The sequence below is a fragment of the Myxocyprinus asiaticus genome, chromosome 15 (assembly GCF_019703515.2).
Source record: "Myxocyprinus asiaticus isolate MX2 ecotype Aquarium Trade chromosome 15, UBuf_Myxa_2, whole genome shotgun sequence".
NCBI lineage: Eukaryota > Metazoa > Chordata > Actinopteri > Cypriniformes > Catostomidae > Myxocyprinus > Myxocyprinus asiaticus.
The window spans coordinates 1,421,028-1,439,129 of NC_059358.1; the positions used below are offsets into that span (position 1 = coordinate 1,421,028).

Below are 18,102 nucleotides of genomic sequence, written 5' to 3' on the forward strand. Positions count from 1 at the left end.
CTTTTTCCTCCAAACATAACGATGGTCATTATGGCCAAACAGTTCAATTTTTGTTTCATCAGACCGGAGGACATTTCTCCAAACAATAAGATCTTTGTCCCCATGTGCACTTGCAAACTGTAGTCTGGCTTTTTATGGCAGTTTTGGAGCAGTGGCTTCTTCCTTGCTGAGCAGCCTTTCAGGTTATGTCGATATAGGACTCGTTTTACTGTGGATATAGATACTTGTCTACCTGTTTCCTCCAGCATCTTCACAAGGTCCTTTGCTGTTGTTCTGGGATTGATTTGCACTTTTCGCACCAAACTACATTCATCTCTAGGAGACAGAATACGTTTCCTTCCTGAGCGGTATGATGGCTGTGTGGTCCCATGGTGTTTATACTTGCGTACTATTGTTTGTACAGATAAACGTGGTACCTTCAGGCGTTTGGAAATTGCTCCCACGGATGAACCAGACTTGTGGAGGTCCACAATTTTTTTTCTGAGGTCTTGGCTGATTTCTTTGATTTTCCCATGATGTCAAGCAAAGAGGCACTGAGAATACATCCACAGGTACACCTCCAATTCAGTACACCTCCTATCAGAAGCTAATTGTTTAAAGGCTTGACATCATTTGCTGGAATTTTCCAAGCTGCTTAAAGGCACAGTTAACTTAGTGTATATAAACTTATGACCCACTGGAATTGTGATATAGTCAATTAAAAGTGAAACAATTGGTCTGTAAACAATTGTTGGAAAAATTACTCATGTCATGCACAAAGTAGATGTCCTAAACGACTTGCCAAAACTATAGTTTACTAATATTAAATCAGTGGAGTGGTTAAAAAATGAGTTTTAATGACTTCAGCCCAAATATATGTAAACTTCTGACTTCAACTGTAGATATGATTAGAGCTGGGTATTAAAACCAGTCAAAACAGCGCACGGGAGCTGAAATGAGGAAATAAAAAGATTCTTAAAGATCTTAAAGATTCTCATTTCTTACTTGTGTAGTTTCTCTTTGCTCTCCTTGTGGTTTGTTAGCGAGGTCAACCAGTGGTTGTCTTGTGATTGATGTAATGAACACCCCTGGTATACAGTAAAAGATTGATCTTGTGATTTTTGAGAATCAGAATCGTTCAAATGAAGATAGCAATTAATCGTATTTTTTTTTATACAGCCCTACATACGTGTGAGGTAGTGCGCACTATTATTGCAAAAAAGTAGCTAGTTACTTGAAAAGCTAGCCTATTTAACAAACAAAACCGCAAATATTTGTTAAATTAGTTGAGTTATTTACTCCCCAACTCACAGTGTGAGCGTGCACACCAGGACTAACGATGGATGTTTTTGTCTTTTGTTGCAGGTTTTTGCTGTCAGCCGTGAAGAAGCTGAAGGACAAAGAGAGGAGAATGATACGCGAGTGGCTCTTCTGTTTATTTATATGATTTTACTTCCAGCTGATTCGAACTTCCCTGTGAGACTGAGAGTGTGAAGACACAAGTCATGCATCCAGTCATATCTGAGTTTATCATCTGTTTTTCCACTGTTTGTTTCCGAGGAATGTTGTGTTATGTTCACACATCGTCGACATGCGAACAACGCTCGGAAACATCAAGGGAAGGACTTCAAAAGGCAATTAATATGAGCTGGTTGTGTATGTAGCTACCTATGTATGAATGTATATTTGTATGTACGGTAAAATATAAGTGTCTATTTTAGAAAACAGACCAAATGCCGTCCAGCGCACAATCAGATGCTAACAAGACATCTGCACACGCAAGACCGACAATACAGAGCTAGCATTTAGCATTTCTTGCTACCTTCCGCTTTCTGGGCTACTTTCTGAAACTTTTCAATAATTCCGACAGTAATAAAAATATTCGCACTGATTATGATGTTGTCCATGCATTTGCAGCCTGATGGTGCACGTTCACTCACTGCAGGGACAACGCTAAAGCAATTAGCACCATCGCTAGCGGCTGAGAGGCATTCGGGGGGATTATCGTGGTACTTGAGAAACACTTATCTGTGTGTGTATTTAAGTGTGCATTGAGTGTTAAATACAGGCAATACGTTTGCACTGGTGCTACTGTGCATGGGAAAGAAATTCGGTCGTCCACGTTTAGAAATTGATTTGTTTTTGCTGTTCCGTCCAAAAGCTCGTGACAATCTAATAATGAATTGCACTCGCTAATTGATCATTAACATGGCCCAAAAAGATTTTTACAAGGTGTTGCTTTGAACTGTTAAGGGCTGTTCGCACAGACTACATTCTTGCATTCAGCTGCGTTATTTTTAAATCGTTGGACTTTGTAAACATGCATTATGTTGCGATGCATCTAACTGTTTTTTAGTGTCTCGCGCCATGAGCACTATGCATAATAAAAAAAAAAGTTAATACGTGTCTCGAGGGCACTGTGTTTGGTCTCATTTTGTTGCGCTGCGTCAAGCTGTTTTTTGAATGCAAAAATGCATCCTGTGTGAACGCCCCCTTTCCATTTCGAATTGCGTAGAAATCAAAGACTCGCTGATAAGATGCGTTCCTTTAAGAAGGAAGGAGGGTGGTCTGAAGGACCCTTCTCCAAGTGCACTACTCCCCTAGTCCCCGTACTGATCAGGGCTCTCGGTACAGCAGTTATTGCTCTTCCTGTTCATGTCCGTCTGTTCTGACACAATCGATTTATGCGCAACAGATCTATTGAGCGAGATAATAATGTAATCTATGTTTGGGTACAGTATTAGTTGCTGAGCTGAAACAGTATGTGTCTCTTTGTGTTTAAATTTTTTTTTAGCTTTCTGTGATAAGTGCAAAATGTAGTACAATAGCAATGTTTGGCCCTACACTGTTAATAGATCATTAAGAAAAAGCATTAGTCGTCAATCAACAGAACGGCCACATCACCCTGCTTATAATCAGATTTAATAGCATTCATAAACGGAATGGAATGCTGTTACTCAAGTGTACAGGCGTGCATGTCCCTTTATACGTCATACCTTGACAGTTACAGTTATCCTGACATAATCCGTTTTCATTGTATTATTAACATTTGTACAAATTGAATATCTTGATTTAGCTTTAATCATAATAGTATGGCTGATGGTCAGAGGATTATAATGGTGTTCATGGAGTTTAAAAGGTCTTCATCACCTACTGCGAATGCACTTTTGAACATTTTTGCTCAACATTCCAGCTTATAGGGTCACGTGTTGCACCTGTATGTTACTTAAAGGTGCTGTAAGTGATTTTTTCTTGGTAAAGTATGCAAAAAAATGTCCTACTCCCTTAAAGATATTAATGAAATAAGTGTCCTGAGATATCTCACCGGTCTAGACTTTGTAAACAGCAAACAAAAATGTGACGCTTTTCACCTGTCAATCATTTTGCTCGTTCTCATAGTGTTGTATTTGAAGCGGATCATTGAGGCTGTGATTCATTATGTTTGCCAGTTGAGGGCGCTGTTGTGCCACTGTTAAATTTGACAGCCACAGGAACAAACAATGCTGCTCTTTTGCTCAGTTTTGCTCTCAAAATATCTTTGGAGGGCGGGGTTTTTAAATGAGGGGGCGTGGCTAATTCAACGCTCAGTCACGTGAAAGCTTCAGAACGCTAAAAATCGCTTACAGCACCTTTAATGTATTTTTAATGTAGGATTGAATCCCCTAAATTATCGTTTCGTACGTGTATGCAATTCATGAATGACTTCCGATGTTGACAGTGAAAACGATTGCAATGTTTTGGCATCTCGCAGCTGTAAACAAGAAACATGGATGCTAGCAGTTTAACCCATTTGGTGTTAGCTTTTTTTAGTGAAGTAATATTAGCGACCGGAGATGTCAGGTGTTAATAAATTGGCATCAGGGTCAGTGTTTTTTTTTTTTTTTTGTTGCCATTATTAAAAAACGCATTAAAATTGCATTTCACACAAAACAGTGACTTGAATACACCTCTACTTTGATGAAATTTTTTTTTTGTCATTTTTATTTTTTTATTTTAGGAGTTCAAAGTCATTTAGATGCTTTTTCTGGGCCTAAAGTAAAAAAATGTCTAAGTGGTGAAACCGTCTGGAAATAAACCGACGGTAAATAAAATTAAAATCTCATAAAAAGCTGAAATTCTTGGGATGTGTTGGCATGAGTAGTGCAGGATAATATTTTATTGTTTCTTTCAAAAAAAAAAAAAAAAAAAAAAAAAAAAGTAGTAAAGTAAAATTGTTTTAAAATACCATGAATTTTTGAAAAACTTTTGTGCTCCAAATTAAAATCATTTGGGAAAACTGGCATGTGCCGTAGGTTGCCATTTTATTGTCATGTGACCAAAACAAACAAACAAAAACCATATAAAACAGAGAGAACCCCTTTAGACCCTCAAGACTGTGTGAGAAGATTTAAAGAAAAATATATCAGAGATTTTTATGAAAAGGTGCATTTTGTTCAGGTCAAATGGAGTAACCATAAGAAAACTTCTTTATATTTATGATTGTAAAAATCATGATATTAGTAAATGTTTGAAACTTTTTGAAAGTAACGATTAAGTTGCGTACACGTGTTTATATTAAGGTGCAAGAAAAGTATTTTAATACCTTGATTGTTACACCACTTGACGTTAAAACATTTTCTTTTTTCTTTCTTTTTCCTTTTTTGTAGAAAATGCAATTAATGCTTTTCAAACATTTATAAAAACCAACATGAACTCAAAGATTACATTTCTATGAACTTGAAACATGTTTTTTAAACTAGATTTTTTTTTGTAGAAATATTGTCTACATTTTTATCATTTCAGACAACTTTGTCAACGACCTGTCAAGAGAAGCATTGCGTTTTGTTTATCGTTGCTTTCAAACAGTGCACTCTAATAGAAACACTAAATAAAACTTCATGGATTTAAAGAAATGCAGTTGTCACTCCTGAAAATAGCAGAACTCTGAATGGGATTAAACACTCCAATTTGGGGCCTAATTCAACTCCTAGTCTGCACCAAACCGCCACCACGCTGGTGGAGAAGACTGTATTTGAAAGTTCGTTTAGCGTCTCATCTGTATTCTCTCGGAGGGACCCGCTGAAATGAAGTTCATGTTGTTTTATATGTTGCGACTATGAAGAGAGCTGCATCTTTATTCTGTCAGAACGCAGCAATGCGTCTGCACCCACTGTCGCATTAAACCGTTCCACCAGTATTAGCAGCTCAATAATTATTTTTCATGCGACGTGCATGTAAGTACTCCTTTTGCCTTTGTGCCAGTCGCAGCCTTACATGCAGTCACTGAAACCACACGCTGTATTTTATCTCCACCTTTAGGTGCGCAGAGTTTCCTTTAGTTTTCACGCCGAGGTGTTTTCCGGACGTTTGCCCTCGCAGTGAGATTGTGGAGAAAACAAAAAGATTAGTAATAATTAACCATCATTGAAATTGCACATTTAGCACTGTGACGGTCACAAACCAGACCTCATGTTTGCGCAATCATTGGCTCTCACTTCAAAGTCGGCATCCAGACGTTATTAAATCAATATATAAATGTTAAAAACAAAACAACAAAAAACACTAATGGGAATAGCTTTAGATTCCCAGGTTTGCTCTATATGACATGCTTTGGAATGTGCTGTCAATACCATGTTATTCTTCTATTCATCTGTAATTATATTTAATCTTTTGTAATCTTTGGTATATACTCTGCTGTATATATGACGAGGGGGCATTGAGATGCCAGTGGTAGTAGCGATGCTTCTGCATTCAGGTCACCAATGTCCCCTTGGCTAATTCATATTCCGTATATAGTTATTGGGCAAAAGGTGTTACGGTTCAACATGCATCTCGCCGCGCTGATCACTCGATCTGTTTTTGCTTCACTCGCCTATATCGAGTTTTGCTTTTTGTAAGATGCACTGAAATAATACAGAAGTTTGACAAGCAGTCTGGAACTTAGAAGTGTAGCTGGTCACTTTATACAAGAAAAAAACGTAGAATATATTAGAGTCAGGGCCGTTTCTAGGCATAGGCGAACTAGGTGGTCGCCTAAGGCAGTGGCGGATTTAGGCATGGGCAGTTGCCCAGGGTGGCATCTTGCGGTGGGGGGGTGGGGGGCGGCGGCGGCACGAGGCACCCACACAGATCCCCCCCCTCCCACCCCCCGGTCAACAACTTTGGGGGCGTGTTGAAGCGGGTTTCGTCTAGGGTGCCCTACAAGCTAGAACCGCTACTGGCCTAAGGCACCATCTGCTGGGGGGGTGCCCAAAGAGGAGGCCACCCCAAACCCCCCCCCCAACGGGGTCAGCAATAGGGATCTCGCCTAGGGCACCAGAATGGTCTGAAACGACACTGATTACAGTAGTAACTGCATTATTTGTTAGAATCTGTATGTAATGTTATTATTATGGAAGATGTAATGTCCTTCTGTAAATGTTGTTTATCGTTGTTTTACCTGAAATAAAAATAAAGTTTATTAATGCTTCAAACCAACCACTGTTCTCCCAATGCGAACAGCCATTTCTGCATCTGCACTTTGCTTCGGGAAGTATTTTTCCCATTCATTTTCTCCACAGGGATTATAGAAACTTTCATGAGTAATGACTTCCAAGCCAAACCAACAAGCTTCAGGATGAATCACAACAATATTTTCTAGTGATAACTTCTTGTACACATCTAAAGAAAGACCGACCATCAGCTCCGAGGTTGTTAATCGATGATATATGATTCTGAAGAAGCCAAAGTCAGAGCCAAAAGTCAGTGAGATTTCAACGTGTTTAATTGGAAAATTCCTGGTGAAGAATACAATATGAATAGTCCTTAAGAGCAATCCACCATTCGGAAAAGTTACTGTATTGTCAGAAATGTCATTTAATGTTTTTTTAACTACTTTATTTTTTTTCTAACCATTTAAAACTATCTTATCTGTTTATGTCAAACACTTCAATTTAACCGATTCATTAATGCAAATTTATTACCTCTTACCCTATGAATAAAATCAACATTAATTCATATGTTAAGCCATAAAATGTTTAACAAGGATTATAATAGAAAATTAAGAACTATAGCAGATGTTATAAATTAAAAACTGAGGAATTAATTACGAGAGCCACCTTTTGAATTTCAGTGGTGTTTTTGCAGGTCAAAACTACCCCTAGAAATGCCCCCGAAATTAAAAATGTGTTGGCAAAAGAAAGCCCTTCCTTTTTTTATTTGTAACATCTGATGTTGTTCTTAATATTATATTATATTCCTCGTAATACATATTATGACGCAATGTATTGATGATGATTTAGGGTAAGAGGTTATAAATTATCAATGTGTATTAATCATTTATATAATTTGTATAAATGAATCGATTAAACTGAAGCATTTTGACATAAACATACGACACAGTTTGTTTTAAATGGTTAGAAAACATATGCCCTCGTGTAGGCAATGCCCCTGAAAATCAAATCCAGGGGGCAAATAATGCCCCTTAATTTAAAAGTGAATTTCTGACACTGTTACTTTGTTTACAACGCTTCATGTGTTGCAGCCTCATAAAAGAACTTAACACTAATTTCCTGATTTTTGTTTCAAATCAAAGTTTGTAATGTTATATTTCATCACTAAGCTGTTTTTTTAATTGTATTATTATTCATGGCTTTTAACTCTTTATCGAAGAATGTTTTGAAATGCCTGCGGAGAAAATTACGAATTTTGCTGCAAAAAGTGAGTGTCACTGTTGCACTCTCTATCTATCTGTCTCTCGTAGTGCAAGGCTCTCATTTCAGTGTGTTTTGAATTTAACCCCTCAGTCCAGGTTCTCATCCACCCTTTGCATGTCATCTCTTAGTGGTTCATTACAAGTTTGGGCAGTACAGTGTTTCCTAGGATTATTCACATGCTGCTAACCTGTCTGGACATCTCAGCTCTTCTGGATTCTCTGATTCATCTGGTCATCTTCACTTCAAGCTGACTCATATAATGGGTAATTAAATGAGATCTCATGTGCCCTGTTCAAAGTAAAGTGTTGTTGTTTTATTTGCTCAATATAGTTTTGCCATGAATGCTATATAAAATACTATATATTGTGTAATTTGTTCTAAAAAGTATATGCAACTTTAGGTCAACGTGAAATTGCATTCCCAACCTTTTTACTTGCAAAGTATTTTCTTGTGACACAGGATATTCAATCTAGGGCAGGACTTGATATTTTTACATCTGTAATTAATTGGATGATGAAAAGTGGGCTTTGCATACTGTGTCAGGTGATTGGAGGAGAGGAGATGAAAAAAAGAGGGCTTGGTGAAGTTGTTGTGAGTGGTGGTGGCGTAGTGGACTAAAGCACTGAACTGAACAGAAGGTTGCTGGTTCAATCCCCACAGCCACCACCATTGTGTCCTTGAGCAAGGCACTTAACTCCAGGTTGCTCCAGGGGGATTGTCCCTGTAATAAGTGCACTGTAAGTCGCTTTGGATAAAAGCGTCTGCCAAATGCATAAATGTAAATGGAGTGGTGGTGGCATAGTGGGCTAAAGCACATAACTGGTAATCAGAAGGTTGCTGGTTTGATACCCATAACCACCACCATTGTGTCCTTGGGCAAGGCTCTTAACTCCAGGTTGCTCTGGGGGATTGTCCCTGTAATAAGTGCACTGTAAGTCGCTTTGGATAAAAGCGTTTGCCAAATGCATAAAGGTAAAGTGATTACATTTTGATGAAAGATTTCGAATGTAAACTTTTTTTTGCTTTGTTTTGTTGTTGTTCTGGAGTAACGTGCACTGATGAATCGAGCATGAAATTTCCATTTTAATTTTTATTGTGACTTCAAATTACTTGTTTACTGTGACTAATATTGAACATCTCGCTCTGTGGAAAAAAAAAAACCTTCACAGAAAAAATATTTTAATTAATAACTCATTAACAAGCATTATTGCATTAGTTAATGCTTAACAGATCATTAAGTAATATTCGTTTAAATAAGACGTGTCTCATTTTTATATATTTATTTGTGAATGTAAGGTAAATGTTAAAAAGTGATTAAATTAACCTGAATTGATCCTTCATGAACAAGTGATCTGGTAGGGCATTTAATCTTTGTTAATGACTCATTAATAAACCCTATTATAAAGGTAAAATAGGCCAAAGGAAGATGGCTAAATGTTAAATTCACTGAGACAAAAACACTCTTTACATTCCCCTGTCACTGCAAATCATGTTCCTCTCATTTCTCCAACAGACACATGCTGTAACCAATAGGAAGGCTGTGGGCGGGGCTACACTTTAGGGACCATCTCTGTTTTACAACATGGACGTTTTGGTACTTTGATTATTTCTGCATGTAAACCGTAGGGGAGACACCATATTTAACTTTTCCCAATTGTAAGCTATTGTGAGGGACAGGCATTCAATATCTGTTCAATAGTTTGGTAGATGATTACTTTGACTAGGGTCTGTTTAGCTCATGTATTGTCTGTATGCTTAATGTTATGATTTTAAGAAAGAACTACATTGGCCATAAGTGTCATACATGCAAAAACATGTCATGGCTTTGTCAAACAAAGTGCATGTATTTCTTAGAGGCTTGTGTAAGCAAATTTGCTTTCATGCAGGGGCGTAGATTCCAGGGGGGATGGGGGAGAGGTAACCCCCTCATTAATCAAAACAATCCCCCCCTCTGTTAATCAATGGAAACATGGGTAAATGCTTATCGCTGCAACCCCCCAATGTTCAAGCCAAATCTACCCCCTTACTTTCATGAAATTAAGAAATTGTGCTTTACCATATTAAATACCCATTGTAGTACTTTCTAGAAAGTTTAGAATATCGTTAAGATTAGTTATTAAAGCCCTTACTTCATTTTGTTCTATTAAATTAAGGAATTGTTTTTCATTATACAGCTTCATCTAATATGAAGGATTGTTAAACATTTTCACTGGAAAACATGTTCTTCACCAATATCTAACATTTTATATTTGCACGTTGGTAAATTACTCATACAGAAGTGGTCGATGGGTAATAATAATCCCAGCAAACACAGAACCCCTAATGTTAGTGTCCCATTGGGAGCTTGACTGTTTAAATCACCATCTACTTTCACTGTATGGAAGACATATTTTGTGTTCTGCGGATGTTTTTAATTTTCTGAAGTGCACAAGTCCAAACGTGCCCATAGTGAAAGAAACGGTAAAACCCGAAAAAACCCGAAAAAAATCAAATAATGTAAAACGAACCACAGGCACATAATTGACGACGCTCCCTAACACACGCCATCCGTGCGTAAGAAGCCCCGCCCTTATTTCGGTGATGAGCTGCAGACAGCTGGGCGCCTGGAAACAGGTTTGAACAGCTCACAGTTGCCCTGACACGCACACACGGACACAGCAATCACTGCAACTCCGTATATGAAACATTTCTGTTGTTTTCTTTAATGTCGTTTTATTCGTTCATGATCTGCGGAACACCATTTAAAGTTCCCACCGTACTTTCCTAAAAGTTTTGACCGGACTAAAATCCAATTTGGACGGATAAACCAACAAAGAGCGTTTGGGGAGGACAGTGCGCTGGCGCGCCAGCTGGCAGCGAGGAGAAACCGCAGAAGATGGCCGTGCGCGCTGCCTCCGCGCTTCTCCTGCTCGCCTCGTTGGGAATATTGGGAATAAACGGACAGTACGGGGACCGTGGCATGTCGGTACCGGAGCACGGCTTCTGTCAGCCCATTTCCATCCCGCTCTGCACGGATATCGCGTACAACGAGACCATCATGCCCAACCTGCTCGGGCACACGAACCAGGAGGACGCGGGGCTGGAGGTGCACCAGTTTTACCCGCTCGTCAAAGTCCAGTGCTCCCCGGACCTCAAGTTCTTCCTTTGCTCCATGTACGCGCCGGTGTGCACGGTTCTGGAGCAGGCGCTGCCGCCGTGTCGCTCGCTGTGCGAACGGGCGCGTCAGGGCTGCGAGGCGCTCATGAATAAATTCGGGTTCCAGTGGCCCGACAGTCTCGCTTGCGAGTCGTTCCCGGTGCACGGCGGAGAGCTTTGCGTGGGTCAGAACACATCCGAGAGGAGCGCGCCCATCAACCCGACTCCCGACGTGACCCTAACGACACCCGACCACGCCAAAAGGTGGCATTTTAAGTGCCCGACGTCGCTAAAAGTGCCCCCCTACCTCAACTACCGCTTTCTGGACGAGGAGAACTGCGGCGCGCCGTGCGAACCCAAGAAACTCCATGGGATGATGTACTTCGACGAGGACGAGCAGAAGTTTGCGCGGATTTGGATCGGGATTTGGTCTGTTTTGTGTTGCGCATCCACTCTGTTCACGGTTCTGACCTATTTGGTGGACATGAAGCGCTTCAGTTACCCGGAGAGACCCATTATATTCCTGTCCGGGTGTTACACCATGGTGTCCATCGCGTACATCGCAGGATTTCTCCTGGAAGACAAAGTGGTCTGTAACGAGAAGTTCGACAACGAGTTTAGGACTGTAGTGCAGGGCACTAAAAAGGAGGGTTGCACCATTCTGTTCATGATGCTGTACTTTTTCAGCATGGCCAGCTCCATTTGGTGGGTCATCTTGGCGCTTACGTGGTTCCTCGCCGCTGGCATGAAATGGGGCCACGAAGCCATCGAAGCCAACTCGCAGTATTTCCACCTGGCGGCGTGGGCAGTGCCAGCCATCAAGACCATCACCATCCTGGCCGTGGGTCAAGTGGATGGAGATGTTCTGAGCGGGGTGTGCTTCGTGGGCATCAACAGCGTGGACGCGCTCCGAGGCTTCGTCCTGGCACCGTTGTTCGTGTACCTGTTCATTGGCACCTCGTTCCTCCTGGCGGGGTTCGTGTCGCTGTTCCGCATCAGAACCATCATGAAACACGATGGCACCAAAACCGAGAAGCTGGAAAAGCTGATGGTGCGCATTGGCATCTTTAGTGTCCTGTACACGGTGCCAGCCACCATCGTGATCGCATGTTATTTCTACGAACAGGCCTTCCGGGACCATTGGGAACAGACGTGGACTAGTCAGTCTTGCAAGACGTACGCCGTGCCCTGTCCCGCACACAACCCGCAGATGAGCCCGGACTTCACGGTGTTCATGATCAAGTATCTGATGACCCTAATCGTGGGCATCACGTCTGGATTCTGGATATGGTCCGGGAAAACGCTTAATTCCTGGAGGAGGTTCTACACCAGACTGGCGAACAGTAAACAGGGCGAGACAACTGTGTGAATAATAAACTTTTTTTTATTCACTTTTTCTGATGGAAAAACTCTTTTGGTATATTATGTTCATGTTGTAAATAAACATTGTGATTTTTTTGTAAGTATATATTTGTATTTAAATCTCACTTGGATCTTAATCACTTCTCTTTTCTTGGGTGGGGGGGGGGGGGGTCCGACTATATAGTTTTGGAGATTATTTATGCCTTTCAAACGGGATATGGAGATTTTTCTTGGAATATTCTTGGTGGTGATCTGATGGGATACTTTTTAAGGACACCTGTGTGTGGTTTGTATGTAAAACTGTATCTTTTAATCACCGTCAGTTTTTCCATGGGCAAATATTACATTATTTTTTTTTCCATGCAAATAATGCGTGAATTGTGCGCACAGCACTTACAGTCCCATGCATTTGTAGAACTATGTTGATTTCCACTAAAAATCATTTCGTCTCCTCCCTCCTTTAAAAAGAAAAAGAAGCGAAAATCTGTGTTCCAGTGAGACACTTACAATGGGAGTCAATGGGGTCAATTTTTGGAGTTTATTAAAGGCAGAAATGTGAAGTTTATAATTTGATAAAAGCACTTCCATGAATTCTTCTGTTAAAACTCTGTATTATTTGAGCTTGTGTATTATGATCATAAACATACAGTTTTATCCATTACCCAAATTTCGCGTTGCATGTACTATAAACACCTTCACCGGTGTAGGCCTAGTGCCGAATATTGACTCCCTAATAAGATCCAATCAGGAAGAGGGGAATCTGGCGGGAGTCAGATTTCGGCACTTATCCAATGTGCTTTATGCGTCTTTACTTTTTGACTTTAAAAACGGAATACCATGATGATCTCATGAAACGCAGTTTTCTTGCACTGTCTGTTGGTAATAATAATAAAAATAAATGTCATTACACACAATACTGTGTACATAAACATGCTCAATAAGTGTGGTGTGAAAATTGGGATGGAACTTCATCAGAACAGCATCGTCATTGACTTATAGTGCATATGAGTGGTGATAGACCGATTATCAGTATCAACAACCGATTAATAATAGCGTCCCTTGTGCCAAACTCTACAAATAGCCTTGTCAAAGGATAAAACACAATGCTCAAATATTTTCTGAAATACTCTAATAAATTAATTCTCTGCTGACTTATTTTTTTATAAGTTATAAGAGTGTATAGCGTTACGTTGTCATGACAATGAAGTTGTTAAATTGGATAAATAACTTTACTGAAAAGATTCGTGATTTAATCACACTGAAATCAAATTAACACACGTATTGTTTATGTCTTGTGTCTATACTTTTGAAACAGTGAGTATTTTAACGTTTACGGATTGACTCCATTGACTTCCATTGTAAGTGTCTCACTGGAACACACATTTGTGCTTTTTATTTTAAGAAAAGGAGGGGCGAATTGAAATAACGTTTTTGTGGTTAAATGCTGTCGATTGAACCCTGAATATTCCTTTAAGCTTTAAATTAAAGCTTTATGGCAAAGATTTGTCTGGGTGCTGATGAAATATTGAACTGGAAAATTGTATGGCGGGTGAGACTTTAATATGGAAGAAGGAGCTAGAACAATGCCATAAGTGCCCGTGGTTGGCATTGCCAGTGTGTACGGCTGAGTAAACTTAAGTGCCTTTTTCATTTTGGAAGATAACTTAAATGGACCAGCATTACGGTTGGACCTGCTCTTGCTTCTAACTAAACGAAATGTAATTTATAAAGATTCTGAGTTAATTTCCTTCAGTGTGTGATGAACTTTGTTGATGTTTCTCCTTCGTTTGAAACATGAATCTTTTGCACAAGAAGTACCTCTAACATACAGCTCAAACAGAATGGACTGTGTTTGCAATGCACTTCTCAAAAAATGTCATGTAGATCTGTTGGTAATAACTAGTGATATACCGATAAATCAGCCAGGCCGATGAATCGGCTAATATTTGGCCATTGTGTGATTATCGACATCGGCCGATAACCATGTTCGCTTGGGCGATTTACAGAAGTGTTAACTTTCCCTTGTGTCAGTTCCAGAAATCTATCAATAGATTTGTCAGTGGACAGTCAACACTTTCTGTTTTCAAGGTATTTTCTTTTCAACTTTATGCAAATTTGAGTAAATAAAAAATTATTTGGGTAACACTTTCTATGAAGCCCATATTTATAGTGCATTGTAAAGGCGTTATAAATGCATTATACTGCATTTATAACGTCTCACTATACACCTTCATAATAAGTTATAACTTTACATAAATATTTATAACTACAGTTATAATACATTATAAGACTTCCCCTATTCATAGTTATACTTTAGAGTATAATGCATTATTATAACACAAGCAACATCCAATGTTAACGCAGCAGAAGGTAATAAAGTTAATGTTATAAGTGCTGTATAGTGTAAACAGTCAAAAGGTTTTATGACGTGATCATATTATAAGTGTTCTTTGCCTGCTTTAAGTAAAGTTACACAAGCAATATCTTATAAACAGCCAAAACATAAACTTGTAACATACAGTTTAATACATTACAAGTCAAACTTCTATAATGAAAGTTATTTATAAAATAAGTCAAATATAGAATCGGTTTGATTTATTATTATTATTTGTTTTTAATTGTTGTGCGTGTTTATACTCAAGAAGTTTGGCTACATGTGTGATCAACATACATATTTTGATCTATTTGAACCTTTTAGCTACACAAGTGTTTTCCATAATATCTCAAATGTACATTGCATGTGTGTTATTTTGTATTTTGTGCATGTGTAATGTACAGTATATACCTTTCAGCATGTCTTATAACCACTTAAAATATCTTATAAATATCTCATTGCTTTTGTCACTTTACTTTAAGCATACCTGTTATGTATATTACAAATATTTATAATTCATTATAACTTCTGCAGATAAAATTAAATGTTGCTTGTGTTATAATGCATTATACTCTAAGGTATAACTATGAATAGATAAGTATTATAGTGTAGTATAATTGTGGTTACAAAAGCTATAACGTATTATAAAGTGGATTATGAGACATTACTAATGCATTATAAGTATGGGCTTCATAGAAAGTGTTAGCATTATTTGTTTCACTTTAGAAATGTTGTGTACATCTGATTCGCTGTTGTTAAATTGTATTATGTTTTTTGGCATTTATATGAGCCATCGGCCATCCTGCTCTCTAGATATCAGTAACGGCCATTGAAAGACCCATATGGGTCGACCACTAATAATAACAATCAGTGAGCGCGTGTTCATTCCCGGTCTTACACCGATTATGCTTAATAAGCTGACAACATGCAAGGTCATATAAACGCTTTAAACGGGTTTCCTTTTTCGGGGTGTGGTCTAGAACGTGTTTGCATGCACATTTACCGGCGTTCTTACCGGCTTATCCAATGTGCATACACGTTTTTAAGTTTTGACATCATAAATAATAACCTGATGATTTAAAATCTCATGAGACACGGTTCTCTTGCGCACTCGGATTTTTTGAATCAGCTGACTTTTGATAATTATCAGGTATTGGTAATAATTGAAAATACTTGGGAATAAACACATTGTAAACATGCTCGATAATGTGGTGTGAAAATTGGCATCAGAACAGCATCGTCATTGACTTATAGTGCATATGAGTGGTGATAGACCGATTATCAGTATCAACAACTGATTAATAGAAGCGTTCCTTGTGCCAAACTCTACAAATAGCTTTGTCAAAGCACTCTTATCAGTACCGGTCAAACAGTACATAGTTTGTAATGAATCAGGGTCTTGTTCAATGTAACATTTGCTTCCTTTCATAGAAAACCCCTTTACAGAACATCAGAAAAGTCTTGATTGTTTATGGCAAAAATATCTCATGCAAATGAATGTTTTTGCTTTCCCAAAGCAATTTATGTAAGCAGCAGCATACACATTGTGATTTGACAAAGCACCGTCAGGGTAGATTTAAAATCCTATGTTCTTATGAATGCTTTATGCATGAATCTGAAAAGTATTTAATCACAGCATTCAAGCCTATATTACAAATTGTCTACACCGGTGACATCTGTTATTTTTGTTTCTCACACTTCTGGCTGTAATACTAACAAAGAGCCCTTTATATTTATAGACAATAGTTTATATATTCACATCTTTGAAGAATAAAGTTCACATTTGTACAAAACATTGCTCTGTTTTGGCAAGTGAATTTGCCTTCAAGAGAGATTGTATGTCTAATGGTTCAATTTGAATGGGAGTTGGATGTGTTTTAATTTTTTTCTCTGAACTGTCTTTGTTATATAGGTCTGTTTCTATTCAGGTTAATTACATTTGTCATACAAAACGTCTCAGTCGGTAACAAAAAATGTTTATGTTCAAAATGTGTTTTCAGTAACACTCTGAAATCAGGTTCTATATATTTGTTAATGCATTAGAAATGATACTGTTTGAACTAAAATGCACAATGCTTTTACAGCATTTATTCATCTTGGATTATGTTAATTTTAATGCCATTATTCATTGTTAGTTCTGCTGTTAATGTTACAATGTGTTAGTGCATGCAAAAATGAAAAGTGCTGTGAAAGTATCGTTCATTGTTAGTTCATGTTAACGAATGCAACCTTATTGTTAAGTGTAAACATGATTTCTTTTGGAAGCATGCTATATATGGCTGCAAGTCAATAGTGTTATTGAAACAGATGTTAAATTATTATTGTCCTCTTTAGTGCACGGTTGCTCTCATCTCTGTTGAGAAAAAACACACACGTCAGATTTAACAGGCCCAGTCCTGCTCGCTCGCTGTTGAGAGACTTGTTATATTGAAAGACAGCTAGACGGGTTGTTTGACTAAGTTGTGAGGTATCAGTTAAAGGGATAGATCACCCAAAACTGAAAATGATGTCATTATTTACTCACCCTCATGTGAATCCAAACATGAATGCTGTTATTTTTTCCATTAAACTTTGCATGAGGAACAGACCCAAATTTCAGATGTTATTCACTGATAATCTTACCCTCCAAAATCTCATTCATGTTCGCTTTCAGTTTTCATGACCAAACCACCTGTACGAGAACTAGGGGAAGATTTCTAGTGAATAACAACTTAAATTTCAGTCCGTTCTGAACACAAAGCTAATGTATGGCTTCAGAAGTCTTGGGAAAAAGTGTTTGCATGGACTACTATGTTTATGGTGATATTTTTGTTTGTTTGTCCTCTTTGGAGCTTCACAGACATCACTGTGAACTGTTTGAAGATGCTTTTGTGTTCCACAAAGGAAGGTAAATGATGACAGAGCAATTTTATTAATAGTTTAAGGATCAAAGTGTAAAATTGTTTTAGTTTAAGGCACTTTGGTAAGAAAGTGTCTTTTAAAACGCATACATTTAAGTTAAATTGGATACAGAATTTCTAATTGAAGGCTTAAAAAAGTGTCTAACAAAACAAACTTTTTGTAAATGGTTTGGCTTAAAAAATTTGCTCATGCTATTTTTCTTTCACAACAATGACTTTGATATTTTGGATGTAATGCAATGACATGCAGACATCTTTAAGTGTGTCTTAAATGTCCAAATATTGTAGTAATATTGTGCATTGATGCTGTCAGCACAGGAAACTAGCGTTACAGGTTGTGTTTTCCATTTGACTTCAAAAGAACAGTTGACTTTATAAAAAACAAGATGATGCTTTGGCAATACTTTATTTGAAGGGTCCACAATAATGCACTAGTTAAGCACGAATAGACCGTAATTAATAATTAACCGAATGTAGTGTAAGGCTATATTAGACATATTTTATAACTTATTAAACGTCTTCATTTGTGCTCAATTTCAGAGATCATATTCCAAGTTTACTAAATAATTAAGGCTAATTAGTATTCCTTAAAATAACTTGACTCCCTGTTCTAAAGTGAGAGTTGAACCTACTCAAGTTATGGGTTTGTTTTGCACATGTTTCAATTATAATAAATTAA

The 18,102-nt window shown here is 38.1% G+C and overlaps 2 protein-coding genes across 3 annotated transcripts in view; both read left to right on the top strand.

Moving 5' to 3' along the window:
- The window catches only part of LOC127453144 (cyclin-dependent kinase 14), a 217,384-nt gene extending 210,958 nt beyond the window's left edge, over positions 1-6,426 (top strand). For both annotated transcript variants that reach the window (XM_051719328.1, XM_051719329.1), the window contains one exon: positions 1,345-6,426. The gene's annotated coding sequence lies outside the window, so the exon portion shown is untranslated. The remainder of the gene's footprint in view (positions 1-1,344) is intronic.
- Positions 6,427-10,286: 3,860 nt separating this feature from the next.
- Positions 10,287-16,739, top strand: LOC127453135 (frizzled-1-like). The gene has a single exon (XM_051719313.1). The coding sequence runs from the start codon at positions 10,528-10,530 to the stop codon at positions 12,154-12,156; it is 1,629 nt and encodes a 542-aa protein (XP_051575273.1). The 5' UTR covers positions 10,287-10,527; the 3' UTR covers positions 12,157-16,739.
- The last annotated feature ends 1,363 nt before the right edge of the window (positions 16,740-18,102 follow it).